The 20,555-nt window shown below is 40.9% G+C and overlaps 1 protein-coding gene and 1 pseudogene across 1 annotated transcript; one reads left to right on the top strand and one right to left on the bottom strand.

Annotated features, from left to right (window-relative positions):
* Nucleotides 1–222: 222 nt before the first annotated feature.
* LOC116459272 (tripartite motif-containing protein 49D-like) lies at nt 223–6,511 on the bottom strand. Its single transcript, XM_032139620.1, is given in 7 exon segments — nt 223–722; nt 2,108–2,205; nt 3,080–3,102; nt 3,805–3,941; nt 3,944–4,034; nt 5,711–5,815; nt 6,101–6,511. Coding segments are annotated over 7 exon segments (1,365 nt in total).
* An 8,302-nt stretch (nt 6,512–14,813) lies between these two features.
* LOC116459120 (cell adhesion molecule-related/down-regulated by oncogenes-like) lies at nt 14,814–19,748 on the top strand (annotated as a pseudogene).
* Nucleotides 19,749–20,555: the final 807 nt, after the last annotated feature.

Below are 20,555 nucleotides of genomic sequence, written 5' to 3'. Positions count from 1 at the left end.
ATAATGATTTTTCAAAAATTGATTAATAAAGAACCAATACATACACTTTCAGTGTTTTTACTACATTTAATAGTAACACAATAAATGAGTTTTAATAACATTAGTATGGAACTCAAGACATAAAACAGAACCTATTTGTCCTGTTTGAAGGCACAAGGAAGAGGGCTTCCTGGGATAAAGGAGTTCCCACAGCAGGTGAACACATTTCTGATTTGTCTCTGGTCAGAGGTGAATACAGCAAAAGATAGGCCTGAGAGGAGGTGAGAAGGAGCAATTAGGGATGGTGTATATAGGGGAGCTTTGATTAACATCAACAAAGCTCACAGTTCTAGCTTCACAATTCAGGAATAATCCTTTGTGGCTGGTAGGTCTTGGGACATATTGCAGTGTAATCGGGGAGGTGGTAAAGAGACTGCACTGAATGTCGTTCTTAACACATCCAAGACTAAAGAGTCCCTCCTCTCCATATATATTGCCATTCTGATTCTTCCCTTTCCAATACTTATTACAGACACCAAAAGCCCAATTCCAAGAGTCCCCCACATGGACCTCCCAGTAATATTTGCCGGAGATGAAAGTCTGAGCACCCCATGCAAGAAAACTTGTAGGTGTTGCAGTGATATGGGGCGCATTTTGACGGTCACATCCAATACAAATGCTTCTCAAATCTCCGTATTGAAAGATATGACTGTTGGCTTCATTATGATGCAGAGTAATATCCACTGCAAAATAAATAAATAAATAAATAAATAAGAAAGAAAACATGCATAGACATGTGTAAATAAGCAAAAATTGTTCTATCAAGAAGTTAATTTACCAGGAAATGTAAAGTCACAAGGACACTTTTGCTTGTAATTTGTAATAGAGTATAGAGATGATTTATATTATCTACAAGACAAACAAAACGCTAACCACAGATATTAAAAATGTTTTGAAAACTTACATACTGAGAGCCAAATGTAAGACCAACTTCTGTCAATCCAATTTTCAAAGCAAAGTTTGCACGTTGTATGCCCTAAATGCTATGCTGTTATCAAGATCATTATTTAGAAATGTTTCTTATTCTTAAAAACTAGTGCTATCATTTTGGAAAGAATGTGAAGATTTTCAGTTACTCAATAACTGCTCTAGATAACTGGGTAAAAATCCATAAGTACATGTCATAAGTGATAATTTAAAGCAGATTTCTGCAAAATCTTTTACCAGTCTCTCTGTGGCCCTCTGTGCTAGCTCGGGGCTGAAGCTGGATTTTAGACTTAAAATGTAGCTTTTCATATTGCAATTAAACTGAACTTCTTTTTGTTTGTAATTTTACTTGTATTCACAAAAAGATTTCTTCTTTTTATTTTTACCCATTAATTTTTTTGGAAATACGTAATATATTCCATTTAAAAAATTAAAAAAGCCCAAGAATCTCCAGTAAACTATATTCCCCAAAAGAACAGTTCTTAGCTGTTCAAATGAATACACTAAAGAAATGTAAAATTTTGTATTTAATGTTAAATAGCTCACCTTCATTCTGAGCATTGTTCCATTTGCTCCATTTTTAAATTTGCTACACTACTCCTCTTTCCCATTACATTACTCAGTACATGTGAGGCCATAATGTATTTGTTTTTCATTATCTTTCAAACTTAATGCTATAAATCTGACTATACAGACACAGATACAAAAGGGTTGCATGATTATATTGTTCACTTATGTCTATAAAGAAGTAAAATACTTGGGCCGGGCGCGGTGGCTCACGCTTGTAATCCCAGCACTTTGGGAGGCCGAGGTGGGCGGATCCCGAGGTCAGGAGATCGAGACCACGGTGAAACCCCGTCTCTACTAAAAATACAAAAAATTAGCCGGGCGTGGTGGCGGGTGCCTGTAGTCCCAGCTACTCGGAGAGGCTGAGGCAGGAGAATGGCGTGAACCCGGGAGGCGGAGCTTGCAGTGAGCCGAGATTGCGCCACTGCACTCCAGCCTGGGCGACAGAGCGAGACTCCATCTCAAAAAAAAAAAAAAGAAGTAAAATACTTGATAAAGGGTGAAAATTACCTATGTGATCCTAACAATAATAATATTTAGATAGTGGGAGAGCTGCCTATGGGTGGAGACTTACCTTGGAATTGGTTGAGCCTGTCCCTCAGTCTAGTGATGGGCCCTGCCCTGAGCTCTAGATTCAGAGGCTGGGACATGTGCAGCAGCACGCACTCACTCCTGCAAGGAAAAACCTGCAGTTACAATATCTACAGCCATAAAATAAATAAAAATCGCTATTTGTATTTAAAAGACATTTCATGAGAATCCTTTGAACCCACAAATTTGATAATTCAAAAATTATTACTTCCTTTTTGAAATTAATTTCTATTTACAGTTTCTGAATTGTAAAGCATAGTGGGAGAGTCTGAGTCAGATCTCAGTCTGATCTTTCTTTTTTTTGGCCCAAATGTGTAAGGTTCCTTAGCCTTATGGCCTTGAGAATATTTAGAAATGAAATTCTTCTGAGTTCCACTTCTTGACAGACTCCCCTGACATCTTTGTCTGAAATAGTGGGGTTCTGGGGAGGCTGCTGCATGTGCTGCTTCCTTTTCGAGATAAAGGATGTGAAACTTGTTCTAGGCAGCGAGATCTGTCTTTTAGAAATAAGCTTCCCTAGAGACTTATAAAGTTCTAACACTCAACAGTTTTTCAATCTATTTTTCAGAACTGTTAACTGATATGTATATAGGTACGAACAACAAATCATCAACTTTTTCACTGCTAAAATACTTCCCCCACTTCTCTCCTGCTTCCTCTGGTGACTTTCTCACCATCCACAAAACAAAACTTCCATCTTTCACTTATGCAGGCTTTTAAGCAATAAAACAAAATCAGGAATAAACATGTTTTTAAAAAAATTTTATTTCACTATTTATTTACGTATTTATGTGTTTATTTACTTAGTGGTCTTGTCTTTTCTGGTGTGAGAATGAAAGTAGATGCAAAAAAATAAAGTAGTATCTTAATCACTTATGCCATGACTTTGGTAGAGCCTGCTTTGATATTCGTGGAAACTGAAAGAACATATGCTAAAATCTAGGTACAAACTCACCTGTATAATATGTGTCCAAAAGCCTGTAAAAAAAAAAAAGAAAGATTTAGTGCAGTTCACAAGATGCATCTTTCATTAAGTTCAGTGTGAAATTTGAAGTCAGTTTCTCAAGATATTATTTCCCTACCATCTTCTCTTCTGCAAAGCATTTTCTATTTCTTCTGTAATGAAAAACCCAGTCAGTCGTATTGTCACTGATTAATGTCCTGGGAAAGTCTGAGTCTTGAAGACATTCTCTAAAGAAGTGAAGGGAGAAGAGGCCCAGAGATCCTATGCTCCATGGTAACCTCGAATAACCTACTCAGTCATCTTTCCCAGAACCTATTACCCAAATGAGTGGATCCCAAAATAATATTAATGTGAGCCTAGATCCCCAGAACTTCTGATCTTGCCATGTCCTCAAATTAACCTAAATGTAAATGAATCACTCACTATTTTATACATGTTTGACAACCCAAAATATATTATTGACTTAGTTGGGGAATAGTTATTGGGGCTGTTACCTTGACCATTCCACAAAGTTTTGTGGCTGGTGGATAAAGTAGGAGGGACCTTTGGCCTGGTAGAATCCCTTGGCGGGGCTATACTCTCCCAATAAAGTAGCATTAGTTATGCAAATGTGTTTTTGGAAACACATCATGGAAATAGAGATGGATTTCAGCCATGAGGAAAATACTTACACATGTGAACAGTCAAAAACCTGAAACCACATTGTGAATTTGTACCTGAAGTAGCTCCACATCTAGTTTATGACACATTTTCATCAGCTCCTCATATGTTCCTCTTAAAATCTCCCTCCTATGAGCCATTTTGGCTTTACTTAAATGAAGTTGATGAAAAATATCTTTCCCCTTCTTTTTAGCATCTCCAAATTATGTTTTTCTTCTTCATGATGAAACGCAGGCATCTTCTGATACTCAGTTCTAATTGCTTCTAGCCTTACATTCACATAATCCTGCAGTGATAATGGGTTAGTCAAAGGAGAAATGTATTTATCCATCTCCTATTAAATCTCACTGATTCCTTTTGTCTCTCGAACATCCAATAGTTTAAACCTCAGTCTTGCCAGTTCTTAGAATCCACAAATTTTTTTCCTTTCCTTTCTTTCTGCATAAAGATGTATCTGACCAATTACATTAAATTTATTCAAGATAATGTGTTTTCTAAGATAGTTGGAAATAAATTTCTCTATTCCAACCCATATTTATGGAAAAGTAAGAACAGTTCATGCTTAAGAGTTGGAGTATAGAGCTATAGTTACTAGAAAGGAAATAATTATTTCTATTTCTGAGATACGCAACAAGTTGCTTAAACTCATTATATGTGAAATGACCTCAGAGTAACATGTCCAGCTAATGCATTTCACCCAGCAAAACTTACCCTAATAAGGCTGCATTTATGATCTGGCCATCTTTGTCTCTCTGAATTCATTCCCTTCCATTCTTTTTCTAAGTCATCCCAATCTGAAACATAGACTTCTTTGTGGTTCCCCAGGCCTCCAAATATACACAAACTCAAAATTACTGCATATGCTGTTCTCTCCAACTAGAATTTTACACACACACACACACACAAACACCCATACACATACACACACACTCATGGTCCACATATATATCCATACACACTTTCGTGCTCCCCTTCTTCAAAACTTCGTTCAATTTGAATTTTTCAGTGAGTCTTTTTTCTGACCACCCTATTTAAAACTCAGACACTAATCTCCCGTTTCTGGCCTCTATTGTCCTTTTCTACTTCCCTGCTTGATTATTCTCCAACAAAGAACCTACCACACTCGAACACATCACGTATTGCACATATTTGCATGTTGACCGTTTGCCTCTCTCATTTGGATTGTACAATTTGTGAGGACAAAGATGCTTTCTTTCTTCTATACTAGCAAATTTTATAATTTAATATTCAACAGAGACTAGGTTCTTATGAAATACTTTTCAACACACTAATATTAGCTATCATACCCTCAAAGTATACATCCACAAAGAGAAAATCATTTTTAATATTTTTCTGAAGTCCTCAGATTTCTCCTTATATTTAGATACTAGTTCCCATATTTTGGGCATGTTTCTATGTCTCCCTGAAGACACAAATCCATATTTCTCACCACTTTTCTCATCATATGTTATGCATTATTCAGTATTAATTCATTGAGATTCTTAATTTCATGGTTTCCCTAGATTTCCCTTAACATTCTTTCTGTCTCAAATTTTCCATACAATTCCAAATACCACTTGTCCACCAGCATTCAGATTAATGCTGACCCAGGCTCAGAAGGTTCACTTGAGCTTTCTATGACTGCCAAATAACTCTTATGTCCAGCATTTATCCAACCAGCACATATAGAATGCTGTGAGATGGCCCAGTTTCTTGTATCTGTTGGTGTATAGCTACAGGTTTGTATGAAAACAACCAGCATGCTTTGGGTAACATCAATGGTTTTGTTAGAAATTCCATCTAACAGTCATACTATTCTACATAAGAAATGAGACCACTTTTTCTCAACGTTTTCTTTTTTTTAATATTGACTCCCAGAAACTTTACGGTTTGATATCAAGTCCCCATTTTAAGACTCACCCATTTGCCCACCATAAGTTCCTAGAGAAGGTAGAGTAGTACAGGACTAAGCTTCCACTGGCTGATTCTGGTGGTTTCCACGTTCAGGTTTCTCTGATTTTCACATGCTTTTTCCCATAAAGAGTGCATTTTCTTTAAAAGCTTCTCCTGCAAAACAGCCATAAATTGAAGCACCAGTGAAGACAATAAATTAATATGCAGACAGTTTCATAGGGAGGGGGCCCAGAATGAGAGACAAGTAAGTCCCTAGTAAATGGCATTTCTTCTGTTTCCCTTCTTCTTCGTCAAATCTCAGAGGTTTGAAGCTAAGAAAGCCTCAAAGAGAGTTGCTTAAAGGGACTCAGAGTTGGCTTCACCCAATCTCCAAGAACATAGACCCACAGGAATTTCATGTGTTCTTTATAGAAATAGACCTTCAGAGGCATCACTTACCTGGTGTTCCTCAGCAGCTCACTCAATGGGACAGTGTCTGTGATCCCGGTGCTCCTGAGAGCTGGAGCACAGCAAACAGAGCAGGCTCTTGTCCACTTCACAGAACATCTTCTTTGTCGCCCTGTGAGTGCCACACATTTGCTCCTCAGAGCTCAGGAATAGCCAGAGACTGGCTTTTCTGGCAAGGGAAGCCATCTTCTTCCATCGAATGTTAGTTTTGAGGTTTCTCTGCTGTGTTGTCTTTATGCATTCAAAGCACCGAGTAAGAATTGGGATGTCTTGCCAGTTGAGGTAGAAACAGGGCCTGCAAAAGCTGTGCCCACAGTCTATGGTGACCGGGTCTGTGAAGTAGTTCTTGCAGATGGGGCAGGTGCGTTCCCTCTGGAAGACTTGTGAGACTCCAGAATTCATGTTTCTGAGGAAGAAAGAGGAACATGTCATTTTGGGGTCTGGGTTGATGAAAAGCTTCTGAACATGTGGAGATAAGTGATAGCTATAGTTTCTTTCCTTGACAGTGTTCATTAAAGCACAACAAGCTATTTCTTCTGTAACAAAAATAAAAATCTCACACAGAGAGAGTCTCCCGGCTTTATAGTAGATATTACTGACTAGATGACTCACAACCCCTTCTACTCCTAGTTCCTGTCTGTAACATAATACTAATCTATTCAATTTCCCATTTTCTGAATGTGCATCTGGAAATTGGGTTTGATTCTAAGTGGCCTAGAATAAATTGTAGTTGTTCCTATTCTTCTTTCACATAAGTGCTGAATGAGTGTGAAAGAGTGGGAAAAACTGCCTTGGCCAAAGAAATATGAGAAGTTGGCTAGAGGGTCCTATGATATATTTTTAGAGAGAGACACAACAGTGGGGCAGCAAACCACCATGGCATATGTTTACCTGTGTAACAAGCCTGCACATCCTGCACATTTATCTCAGTACTTAAAATAATATAAAATTAAAGTAAAATAAAAAACCAAAACCAAAACAAAACAGAAAAACCAATCAACCAACCAAATAAACAAATAAAAAACAGCGATTAAACCAATTTAGGTTGAATAGAAGAGAAAACATAATGAAAGATATTGGGACTTTTTATTTTCTCGTGGATTAAATTAACTTCTAGGGATACCCAAACTCTGAACTAACATATAGTAGGATTTTTGTTAAACTTAAAGAGGTGTAATTATATTTCTACGGTGTGATGGTGAATTTTTGGTATCACTCTGACAGATTAACCAACACCTAGGGAACTGGTGCAGCATTGTTTCTGGGTGAGTCTATGAAGGTGTTTCCAGAGGAGAGAGACATGTGAGTTAGTGAGCTGAGTGGGACCATCATCCCTCAATGTGAGTGGGCACCATTCAATCAGCTGGTAGCTCAGATAAAAGGAAAAAGCCAGAGAAAAGGCGATTTCATCTTTCTTTCTCCTGAAGCTTTCTGAGGCTTTCAGCCTTGAGCTCAGTCAAGATACCGGTATCCTCAGAACATCACCTTAAAGTCAGCCTATATTGGAACTGCTCAGACTCCATAATCAAGCAAATGAATTTTCCTGATGAATTCTGTCTCATGTAGAATCATGTGTAGCTTGAGGACAGATATATGTTCTGAGAAATGTGTAAGGAGGTTTTATTTATTTACTTTTTGAGATGGAGTCTCACTCTGTCACCCAGGCTGGAGTGCAGTGGTGCAATCTCGGCTCACTGCAACCTCTGCCTCCTGGGTCAAAGCAAGTCTCCTGCCTTAGCCTCCTGAGTACCTGGGATTACAGGAACATGCCACTACACCCAGCAAATTTTTTCTTTTTTTCTTTTTTTTTTTTTTCCAGTAGAGATGAGGTTTCACCATGTTGGCCAGCCTGGACTTGAACTCCAGGCCTCAAGTGATCTGCCCACCACGGCCTCCAAAAGTGCTGGGATTATAGGCATGAGCCACTGCACCTTGCCAGGTGGTTTTATTGTTTTGACATGATAGAATATACTTACACAAACCTAGATGGTATAGCCTGCTACACACCTATGGTATACAGTACAGTCTATTGCTCCTAGGCTACAAAACTGTACAGCATGTTCTGTACTGTATACTGTAGGCAACTGTAACACAGTGGTAAGTGGTAATTATTTAGTATGTAAACATACTTAAATACAGAAAAGGTACAGTAAACATACTGGTATTATAATCTTATGTGACCACCATGTGTGGTTTGTGGTTGACTGAAATGGCGCAGGAATGTATCTCTACATGTATACATATACATCCTATGATTTTGTCTGTCTGGAGAGCCCTGACTAATATATAAACTATAGTCTTTGGCAATTTTAAATCCTTTTCTTTACTCTCCTTTATTTGATAACACTGCTGAATTTTAGTGAAACAAATGAAAAATCTTAGAATTATAAATATTCTCCAGAGGTCATCTAAGTCATTTTAAGGAATTTTTCATAGTTTAATAAGATTAAGACTCAAGTGAGATGGCAACCACCGTCACGTATCAAATTATGTCTTATATATTTATTTGGTCAAAAAATTGTGTTTTGATTTCCAAACTAGGATGTTTTGGGGAGCTTTCTCATTTTTTTAAGTTTCACTATTTTGCATCTCTCATCATTACCTTACTAATTTAAAGTTATGTCTAAAAGCTGAATGAATTAATTAACATTCATTAACGTCTCCTCAATTCAATTGTATAATATTAATACCCTCATTACACATATATTTACACACATCTGTGTGTACATACATGTATAAATATCAACTCCATATATTCATTATGCATATATATCTGTTGCAGAAAACACTAGATATTTAAATTTTTTCCAAAGGATATTGAAGAATGATAGAAAACACAAAATAACAACAATTAGTATCCTCATAATTCATAAAATCTATAGTAAGAATATGAATTACAAATGGTATCATTGTGTAGATTTAAGATAATGAGATATTTTTAACACTCTAATTTATTATTTTGTAAAGGAAAGAAGATATAATTTTATCAATATAAGTTTCACTCACCACTGGGTTCTTTGAATGGTTGCCACAATGATTCTTCGAGAGATAATTCTGTTAAGTACCCCTCAAGGTCAGGAGCTCATTCACTGCAGTACTGAATTTCAGAGGTCACCAAAATACAGCTCCCTCTAAGTGCGCTCCTTCTCCTTTGAAGAAAATTGAGCTTGTCTCTTCTATGTCCTTTCATAAGAATCTGTGAAGACCACACCCACCTCTTTAAGTGGGTGGAGTATTGAGAAATGTTGAGAATAAGATGATTAGGTTTATGCAGTATTTAGATCACACCTTTGCACCACTGATTAAGTTATCATCACTTCTTAAAAAACCGTGACTGAAATGAATCATATGTAACATAAATTCTATCAGATTAGACATACACTAGAAATTAACTAAGATGCATTTTATATTGTTTATTGAGTTTCATCCAAGATACAGGCATTCCTCTAAGGGTGCATTTATTTATTCTAGAGAAACTGCCTCCTTGTGGAGTGCAGTGGTACAATCATAGCTTGCTGCAGCCTTGAATTCCAAGGCTCAAGAGATCCTCCTGCTTCAGCCTCCCAAGTAGCTAGGACTACAGGCTCACACCATCCCACCTGGCTAATGTTTTTTAAGACTTTTCATAGAGTCAGGGTATGGCTCTGTAGCCCAGGCTGTTCTCCAACTTCTATCTTCAAGTGATCCTCTGGTCTTGGACCTCCGAAGTACTTGGGAGTACAGGCATAAACCACCTCGTCCAGCCTTAAATGCTGCTTTAGTACATTTATAGGATATTTGAAGAGAAGTCCAACAGGAAGATAAAACTTTTTTTTGTTTTCTACCACTCTAAGAGAAATCACTGACTAACCAAATAACTCTACTAATTTGAGGTCTCTTATTGAATTTACAAAACTTTGCCAATCTCATAGGTGAAATATGAGTTATTATTTTAATGCTTTTCTCCACATGGTGCATGATTTCTACCATGACTAGAAATGCAATATAGTAATTAATTTGGGGATTATAAACAAGTTTTAGGACATAGGCTAATTCACAAATACAGAATCCAAATGATAGGGATGGACTATATTTTTCTTTCTATAACAAATATTTTTGTTGTCATGTGACAATTTAAAAAAGAAAAGAGATTTCAGAAGCGGCTACTCAAATGTTTTCTGACAGAGGAATTCTTTGCCAATAGCCCCCACAAGACTTATATTCAAGAGTGTCAGAACAGTGAAGACAAATCTATCATCCTTATGTCTGTCAAGGTTCAAAAAGTCTGCCAAGGTTCAAAAATCAAAGCAGAACCCATAATATATATGTATACTTAGGGAGATTCACATATGAATTAAGTGCGAGGAATTGGTTTCCACAGTTGATGGGCTGCCTGAGCAAGTATGAGATCCCTGTTAAAGTCAGTTAGGAAGAAAAATCCTCAGCTGGCTGGATCCCAATGGTCATGACTCAAAGCTTTGGTCCAAAGTCAGTAGGGGGCAATTGGAAGTCCCATTTGCTATTTTAAATGTTTTTGAAGGAATGCCTATGTCTTTCTTTAAGGGACTTTCACTGATGAAGTCAGGCTTACCTGGGTACACTTGCTAGTTACAGGAGTAGGACCTTTGGTTACATCTGCAAAATACCTTCCTAGTAGGTCCTACGTGAGTGTTTCATTGAATAATAATAAGAAAGTTTGTCTGTGCCACAAAGTCCAGTTTCATTCTCCTACATGTGGCTTGCCAATTATCCCAGCACCATTTGTTGAATAGGGTGTCCTTTCCCCACTTTATGTTTTTGTTTGCTTTGTCGAAGATCAGTTGGTTGTAAGTAATTGTAGGTTCATTTCTGGGTTCTCTATTCTGTTCCACTGGTCTATGTGCCTATTTTTATACCAGTACCATGCTGTTCTGGTGATGAATAAAGGCCTGGAGTATGGGGATGTAATGCTCAGGGGCCAGACAGTCGGGTGCAGCAGCACAGCCTCATCCAGCAATTAGAGAGGGGATAGGAACAGAGAAAGGTGGGGAAGACTAGAGGCAGGTTTATGAAAGGAAGCAGAGCCCTTTGTTGGGTAGAAATGGGGGTGGAAGACGATTCCAGCTTGTCTTCTGCAGCATGAATACCCTGACCCCCTGCCACAAACAGTCATCTATACACAGCAGCTCTCCTCTGACTGAGATTCTTGGTTATTTTCTTGCTTGATGCAGGAGTGAGGGGTTAGAGAGGTAACTGACCAGGTACCTCAGCCCTCTGCCCATGGATACTGTTGGGAACCTTGGCTTTTTAGCTCCAAAGCAGATACAGCAGATTTTCAGGGGAATGGCCTGGTTTGTGGCCCAGATTCCTTGGCATTGTCATGTCCCACTGGTCGGCAGCTGAGGGTTCTTCTGCTCTAACCTGAGAATAGACAAAACAATTGTTGGTTACCCTAAAGTGTTTACGGCTGTTATATCTGTGGCTAGAGAACATTTTAATGGCTTTAGTTAGTGTTTTTAGACAATTTCTAAATCATCTTTCAGTTAAATTGTGAAGTTGATCTGTTTTACTCTGTTTAAAAATTAAGAAGGAAAATTATAGAAATACTGTTCTTTTAAAGATATTTTATTGTTTCTGTTTAATTTTTTTTTTTTTTTTTTTGAGACGGAGTCTCGCTCTGTCGCCCAGGCTGGAGTGCAGTGGCGCATCTCGGCTCATTGCAAGCTCCGCCTCCCGGGTTCACGCCATTCTCCTGCCTCAGCCTCTCCGAGTAGCTGGGACTACAGGCGCCCGCCACCACGCCCGGCTAATTTTTTTGTATTTTTAGTAGAGACGGGGTTTCATCGTGGTCTCGATCTCCTGACCTCGTGATCCGCCCGCCTCGGCCTCCTGAAGTGCTGGGATTACAAGCGTGAGCCACAGCGCCCGGCCGTTTCTGTTTAATTTTTATTTGGATATGTGCATTTTTTTATTTTGTGTTGTTTTTTAACTGAAAATCATATTGACTTCATTTAGCTTTAAAATGTTATTATTTTGAAAAATATTTAACTAAATGTATAAGTCGAGCTATGGAAAAAATATTGTATATATAAGGGTAGAATTGGTAGCTAGATCCAGCAAGAGCTAAGCAAATAATTTCAATGCTTTGGGAGGCAGAGATTGGAGGATCCCTTGAGCCCAGAAGTTCGAGGTTACAGTGAACTATGATTGCACCACTACACTCCAGCCTGGGCAGCAGAGCAAGGCACTGTCTCTTAATAAAAATCTGCATTTTACTGGGGGAGGGACACTGATAGTGTTACTCTCCCCTCCCATTAGTAGATAGATCAAAGAAAAATGTGAGAATAAAAGCCACCCTGCAGATGGCAGAGAGGATTGCGTGCAGAGTGTGCCAAGAACAACACAGTGTCCAGCGTGACATCCTCTTCACTGATATCCTCTTCCTCTCTTCTTGCCATTTTCTTTATTTTACAAAATTCATTGCTTTATAGGGAAGAATGAGAGGAAAAGATGGCATGGGCTGGTCCAAAATTATACAAGGAAAAAATAAAATGAGAAGTTACCAGATGACATAGAAAAGGGATCCTCAGACATACAGAGGCCAGGAGACAAAAGAGAAATGTTTTCTTAGCAGGGAAGAAGAACTCTGAAGATGTTTCTCTGTTGGGAGAAATCCAGCAGCCAACACATCAGCAATCAAGTATTTCATCAAGGGTATGAATATTTGTTTTGCAAAGTTGTTAACCATTGGTCTGCTTCAAGATAGAATATTTTCAAATTGCAAATTTTATTAGGAACCAATTTTTACACTACTTTCCAGGAGTCAATCAATTTTGTCAGTCAATTCACTATTCTTGTTGCCCAAAAGGGTAGAGATAATCATAGATCACAGATCTGTCTAGCATTAGCTAAGGACATTTCATTACAGAGAAGGATGCATGTATGTGCCTGCGCATGTATGTGTGTGTAATTCAATCATAAATCGAAGGTTTAAAGGTTGCGTGGGTGGAAGATAATTCATTCTGACTCCTGGCTTCAGAGTTGCATGTTTATTGGGAGAAAAGAGAGTCACGCTGGGAAGAATAGTAGCCCTGTGCCTTCCAGAACTGCAGCATGCTTGGGAATTGTGAGGCTTCCTGCTTTCCAGGAGATTTTGGAACTAGGAAGACGTCACCAGTGGCTAGCACAGTACCACCTTCCTTACATCTGCCTGTCATCCCTCCTCAGGGCATCCAAATGTGGCCCTCTCCTTAACTCCTTCTTCTGCTTCCCTTCTCACAATCCTGGGATCTGAGCACTCTCTTTACCTGTGCACAGTGTCTACTTATGGAAACCCCAGCACCTGCTGCACTCGGGGCTGCAGCCCTGAGCTGAGTCTAGTAGAAATTTTGTGAACTAAAGATAGTGCAAGAAATGTAAATTAGTTCACCCGCTATGGAAAACAGTCTGGAGATTTCTCAAAGAACTTAACACGGAGCTACATTTTGATACAATTATCTCATTACTGAGTATATACTCAAAAGAAAATACATCATTCTACCAAAAAGACACATACACTCCTATGTTCATGGCTGCACTATCCTAAATAGCAAAGACATAATCAACCCAGGTGTCCATCAATGGTAGAGTGTATAAATAAAATGTGGTACATATACACCATGGAATACTATACAGCCATAAAAAGAATGAAATCGTGTCCTTTACAACAATGTGGATGGAGCTGGAGGCTTTAATCCTAAGCAAATTCATGCAGGATAGAAAGCCAGATGCTGTGTGTTCTCACTTACATGGGGGAACTAAATATTGAACACACATAGACATTAATGTGGGAAAAACAGACTCTGTGGACTACTCGAGGGTGGCGGGAGAGGGATGGGTTAAAAAAATACCGCCTGGGGGCGGTCTCTGCAGTCTGCCTTGCCTGTCTCTGTCTGGGATCGCTCCTCCTCCTGCTCCTCTCCTGCTCCTGTTGGGCCTTGTGACCACCTGGTTTCCTGTAGGCAGGCCTCCATTCAGAGTAGCATCGCCACAGGGATGGGTCCTGTCACTCCGCACCCCACCCCAAACCCAGTTACCCTCCCCTGAGCCCTGGTTCCCTGTTGAGGCCACTCAGTGCAAGGAGACCTGGGACCCCGCGGCCCACTCGCCCTACCCAGCGCCTCTGCCCTTGGCGTGCGAGGCACCACACCCTCCTCTGCCCTGTGCGGGACCTGAAGGGGCCCCTTCAGATCACAGCCGCCATCACAGCCGCTGCCGCACGCCAGAGGGCATGACATGGGGGGGGCTTTCCCAGCTGGCTTTCACACAGGAGCTCTAGATGCTTAGCCCGCCCCGTGGAGAGACCTAAAATCAACGCATGACTTAACAGCTTATTTTGTTAAGAGAAAAGCTCAACCCAAAGGCACATTGTTAGTTTGGACGTTATTGCAAGCGGAACTGCTATGATGTGCTTTTAGCCCTGAAGTGAGCTCCAGGCTAAGAACAGAAAGTGGCTTCTCTGCTTTCCCTCCCAAGCACAAGTGTATTCACCTTGCAGACTTGAATCACTGAAGATGTAAGTCAGCTGTTACTCTCATTTTGGGAGACACCCTGTGGACAGCATGAAGACTGTCCCTGATCAAAGTCTTTAGTAAGCAGGAAGGAGTCAAGGTTAAAGAAGGTGTTTGCTTACCCTGGACTACAGTATTTTGTAAAATGAACCAAGGCTTGGGTTTTCTCTGGAAGCCTGTCCTGCCTGCTTCTGTAATCTGGCGCTCTGCATCCAGATCTTGGCCCCTTATGGACACCACCTTCTGTTACTCTTACGATTCTCTGCTCTTTTGGGAGTTCAGATGTGGCACCTTATTTCACTTCTGAGCTACCCTCTGCCATCCAGAAACTTAGTGGACCTATAGAACTATATTGTTCTGCTAAACTTGTGACCACTCATATCTCAAGGTCGCATAATGGAAAAAATAGAATAGAAACATGGAAATATTAAGATTCATCAGGGGACTTTGACAATTTTTTTCTCTTAACTCCTCTCTTTCAGGTTACTACCAATGCATTTTCAACAGTAGGTCAATGTTGTTTTAAGTGGCCCTGTAACAGTATCCACAGCAGTTCTTGGTGATTTTGATTCATCCACAAAGCATTTTGTTACAGCAAAATAATAAAGGTGCTGGTTTCATTGGCTGCCGGGTACCAGAGAGTAACCCCAAAGTTGAGGTGTGCGCTAAAATCCAGGGGAAGTGGCTGAAGCATTCCACAAAGAATTAATTAATCCCTCCACAAGAACATCTTTAGATTTTGAATGTATCCTTAGAGGACAAGGGATCGTACAAATGCGCAGCTTATAATCCAGCCACACATGAATTAAAAGTTGAACCCATTGGCCAAAAGCTCCTTGTGAGTCACCTTTCTTCAGATGATTTTGGCATTCTTCCCCTGCTCATTCACAGGTATTAGCTGTTCATTCACGTAGGCCTGTAGCTTTGGAGTGTGTGGTTAGTGGGGTCCTGGCTCCTCAAGTGTGTTGGCTAAAGGACAGGCAGGGTATTTCCCCGGGAAGCAACTGGAGAAGGTTGTATTCTCATCTTGCCATAGATAGCATTGACCCAGTGGACTCTGGAAACCATTCCTGCATGGTGGGAAACAACTCCGGAAATGTAAAATATGTGGCATACATGGTTAATGTACTTGAACACGCTCCTACTCTAAGGGACTACAGGATCAGATAGTGTCTCTATTTTCCACAGAACACTTTATCTCTGATGTTTGTAGGAACCCAGCTGCCAACCATAACTGGTTTCATAATGCACAGCCTAATCATCCTTCCTCAAGACATTGAACTGCAGGAAACTGACTGAAATTCAGTGGGGTTATTATGCAAGATATTAGGCTGCATCAGTGTTTAGCAGATAATGAGATTGGATTTATGCAGTCTACTGGAAGACTTGAAATAGAAAAAGGCAATGGATTCAAGCAAGTTATAATTATGGCACCAGCAAGCATAAAAGTGGTAGATGGAGACTTTGTTTACTCTGTCCTGCAATGCTACCAGGCTGCGGGGTCCGGTCATTTGTTGGTATGACATCCATGGATTGATAACCAGCCATCTGTCTTAAGTCCTTAGATCTAAATCCCCAAAGTCACACTTATCAGGACCTGGAATCTTGGACCTAGAGCCTGTCTATTTCATCATGTCCCAAGCTGGCTTGAGCTCTCTCCATACTCAGGCTGTGACACAGGAGCGTGTGGAGAAATACATCTGTGAAGCTACAAATGAACATGGTAACATGCAGGCAGAACCACCTCTCATGGTTGTTCCTTTTGAAACAAACAAAAGCAGAACAGTCACACTTTTTGATACTACTCAGAATAATGAAAAAAAAATAAGAGATGATTCAGAAACTGGATTATTCAGCTCATTTCCAGAGAAAGCACATCCCAGTGCAGCGGAAGCACCATCAGAGAAAATTGCTAGTGGCATCTCTGTTCCTGATGTCTCCATCAAATTGAAACCCTACAGACCCCCATACCAGATACATACAACCTGGTGTGGAGGGCAGGCAAGGACAGTGGACTGCCCATCAATGCCTATTTTGTGAAGTATCAAAATCTGGAGTATGAAGTTGGTGTGGTGGGAAGTTGGCACGGGGTTTGAATCCCAGGAAGTGAAAGTGAGCTTCATTTAGCTGAAATGGAACCATCTAGTCTTTATGAACTCTTAATGGTAGCGAGAAGTGCTGCGAGAAGTGCTGCAAGTGAAAACCCACCTGCCATGCTTACCTTCTGAACCAGCAAAGAAAAAACAGCATCATCAAAAAACACCCAGGCATCCTCTCAACCCATAGGCACCCCAAAGTATCCTGTTGTTTCAGAAGCTGCAAACTACAATTTTGGAGTGGTGCTTACAGATTCATCTAGGCACAGTGGCACTCCAGAGGCACCAGATCTCCTGATTATCTCCACTGCATCAGAGAGGTTGGTCTATGTCACTTGAATTCCTTGGGCAAATGGGAATTCTTCAATCGCTGCCTTCAAGGTCAAATATAAATGGATGAGGACCAGTGACTGGCTGGTGGCAGCTGAAGACATCCTTCCTTCCAAGATTTCTGTGGAAATTTGTAGTATAGAACCAGGTTCAACATACAAATTTAGGGTCATTGCTATCAACCATTATGAAGAGAGTTTTCAGAGGTCAGCGTCTCATCCTTATCAGGTGACTGGGTTCCCCAAACTTGTTTCCAACTGTCCAATAATGAACCTCACATTGTATACACAGAGGCTGTCAGCGTTACTCAGATTGTGCTAAAGTGGACATACATTCCATGAAGTAACAATAACACTTCCATTCTTTTATATCTATTACCAACTCATAGATAATGACAATGACAATGGTTATAAGAGGGATGTTACAGAAGGTTCAAAGGAGTGGCACATGATTGCCCATCTGCTGTCAGAAACTTCCTATGGCATTAAAATGCAGTGCTTCAGTGAAGGAGAAGAAAGAGTGTTTAGCAACGTGATGATCTGCGAGACTAAAGTAAAACGTGTTCCTGGAGCTTCTGAGTATCCAAAAGGCTTGAGTACTCCTCTGAATTCCTCAGGAAGTAAAGGAAATATGAGGCCATCAACCAGCCCTGCCAGAAGCAGTGACCTGTTATATCTGATCTTTGGCTGTATGCTGGGTGTCTTGGGCCTCATTCTTAAGGTTTTCATTGAAATGGGCCTGTGGAAGAATCACCAGCAGAATATCATAGAGAAATATCACCCTCCAGATATCTCTATCAAGGATCAGATATTAACGGGCAGATGATGGAATACACCACCCTCTCAGGAGCAAATGAGATAAACGGAAGTGTTCACGGAGGCTTACTGAGCATTGGCGGTCTCAACAGTGGCTGTTCCCACCTTCACCATAAGGTCCTCAATGGAGTCAGTGTAATTGTGAATGGGAGCTTAAATGGAGGGCTTTGCTCTGGGCACACCAACTCTCTTACAGCAATGGGGATGGAGCTGGAGGCTGTAATCATAAGCAAATTAATGCAGGATCAGAAAATTAAATGCTATATGTTCTCACTTATAATTGGGAGCTAAGCATTGAACACACAGAGACATCAGTATGGGAAAAATAGACTCTGTGGTCTACTTGAGAGTGGAGGGAGAAGGATGGGTTAAAAAACTACTTATTGGGGGCGGCCTCTATAGCCTGCCTGCTTGTGCGTCACAGGATCCCTCCTCCTGCTCCTGGCATGCTCCTGGCAGCCATGAACCCGCCCGGTTACATGCCCACTCGCCTCTGCCTGGAGGAGTGCTGAGCCCTGATGCCCAGCTCCAGCGTCAAGATGCCAGAAGAACAAGAACCCAGCGCCCTCCTGACCTACCCAGCACCTGTGCCCCGGCCTGCAAGACACTGCGCCCTCCTCTGCTCTGCGTGGTGCGTGGAGGGGCCCCTTCCGATCGATTGCAGCCACTGCCACCATAGCTGCCACCATAGTCGCTGCCGCAGGCGTCTGTGGGAAGGACCTGGGGGTGGCTTTCCCAGCTGGCTGCCACACAGGACCTCTGGATGCTTAGCCTGCCCAGCGGAGAGATCTAAAGTCAAGGCATGACTTAACAGCTTATCTTGTAGGAGAACAGCTCAACCCAAAGGCAGATTGCTAGTTTGGAGTTTATTACAAGCAGAACTGCTATGACGTGCTTTTAGCACTGAAGTGAACTCCATTGTAAGTACAGAAAGTGGCATCTCTGCTTTCCCCTCAAAGCACAATCATATACACCTTGCAGACTTGAATCACTGAAGATGTAAGCCAACTGTTACTCTCAGTTTCAGAGACCCCCTCTGGACAGCATGAAGACTGTCCCTGATCAAAGTCTTAGTAAGCAGGAAGGAGTCAAGGTTAAGGAATGCATTTGATTACCCTGAACTCTAGTACCTTGGAAAGTGAACCAAGGCTTGAGTTTTGCTCTGGAAGCCTGCCTTGCCTGCTTCTGTAATCTGGCGCTCTGCATGTGAATCTTGGATCCATATGCACACTGCTGTATGTTACTGTCATGATTCTCTGGTCTTCCATGAGTTCAGACTTGGCAGCTTATTTTACTTCTGAGCCACCTCTACCATCTAGAAACGTGGTGGACCTGTAGAACTACATTGTTCTGCCAAAGCTGTGACCACTCATAGCTCATGGTTGCATAATGGAAAAAAGTAGGATAGAAACATGGAACATATAAAGCTTCATCAGGGGACTTTGACAATGCTTTCTCTTAACTCCTCTCTCCTGGGTTTCTACCAATAGCGTTGGCATTTTTCTGAGTGGCCCTGTAACAGTATCTGTGGCAGTTTTCGGTGATTTTGGTTCATCCACAAGGTGTGTTATTACAGAGGGGGAAAAGAGTGCTGTCAGGATAATAGAAACGATGTCAGCTGTGATGGCACAGAAAATCCAGAAGAGTTCAGCAGAGGAGACAGCTGTGTCTATTCAGAAACAGACAGCAACATTTTCGTTGGAATCCTCTTATTTTGCCACCTATCTCAGAGGACTGTGCTGAAGAGACAACATGGCCTCGGCCTGGTGTTCCTTTGCACAGCCCCTCAGGGGTCCTCCAGCAGCCCCAGGAAACCGGAGGATGTGCAAACAACCAATCATGTTCCAACTTCAATCCTGTAACTAACTGCACAAAACAGGCCTGGGAGTGAACTGTGTGAAGGATCTTAATTCAAATCAGCGAAAATCACTATTTTTTTTTGTAGTATAATGTCATGTGAATGTGTCTTAAAATGTGCGCCCTTTTATATTATCTATGCCTTAAAAGGTTTCTTACCCATTCCTTCCTTCCTCTCAGAAAGAAACAATCTTGTTTTGCATAGCTTTCAATCACCTGGAGGGCAGAGGGATCGTTCCATGTTTTCTAACAACCATAGTGGCAGTAAGAACTCCTCATGCAAACGATTCCATCTCTTGGATGCTTCTGCTCAGAGGAAATGCAGGCGCCAATTGAAGGTTGCCACCAGTCAGGTTTTCAGGTGGAAAACCGTCTTTTAATAGTGTATTATCAAACTTTCTGAGAACACTTTGAAGTCAACCACCGTTTTGACCCAGTGTTTATAATAGCAGACCTGGCCGATGAATTTTTTAAGAGTGCCTTCCACCAAAGTGGTAATGTGACCAGACGACTTTCTCTCCATCTGCACGTAGGCACAAGTGATGTTCAGTCTTCTAGGCACTAGTCATAAGTGGTGTCGTGGACATGGTAGAGTGTAAGATGTAGTTGAATGATTGCAGTATGCAGAAAAGGAACCAAGACGAGAGAGACAAATAATGCCTTACTATCCCTCTGCTTTAAAATTACATTGATTCATAAAACGGCTGGTATGGGGCTGTTTTTGAATGTTTCTAAGAGTAGGAACAAAATAAGACTTTAAGTCATGGCTTGAAAAGAAAGATACACATTTTCAGAAGAAAGAAAGGGGAGGGCTGCAGGGAACCTGTCTTGGAGGGGGCTC

The sequence above is a fragment of the Hylobates moloch genome, unplaced genomic scaffold, assembly GCF_009828535.3.
Source record: "Hylobates moloch isolate HMO894 unplaced genomic scaffold, HMol_V3 SCAFFOLD_19, whole genome shotgun sequence".
NCBI lineage: Eukaryota > Metazoa > Chordata > Mammalia > Primates > Hylobatidae > Hylobates > Hylobates moloch.
The sequence above is the reverse complement of the archived record's forward strand: the minus strand, read 5'-3'. Positions and strand labels throughout refer to the sequence as shown.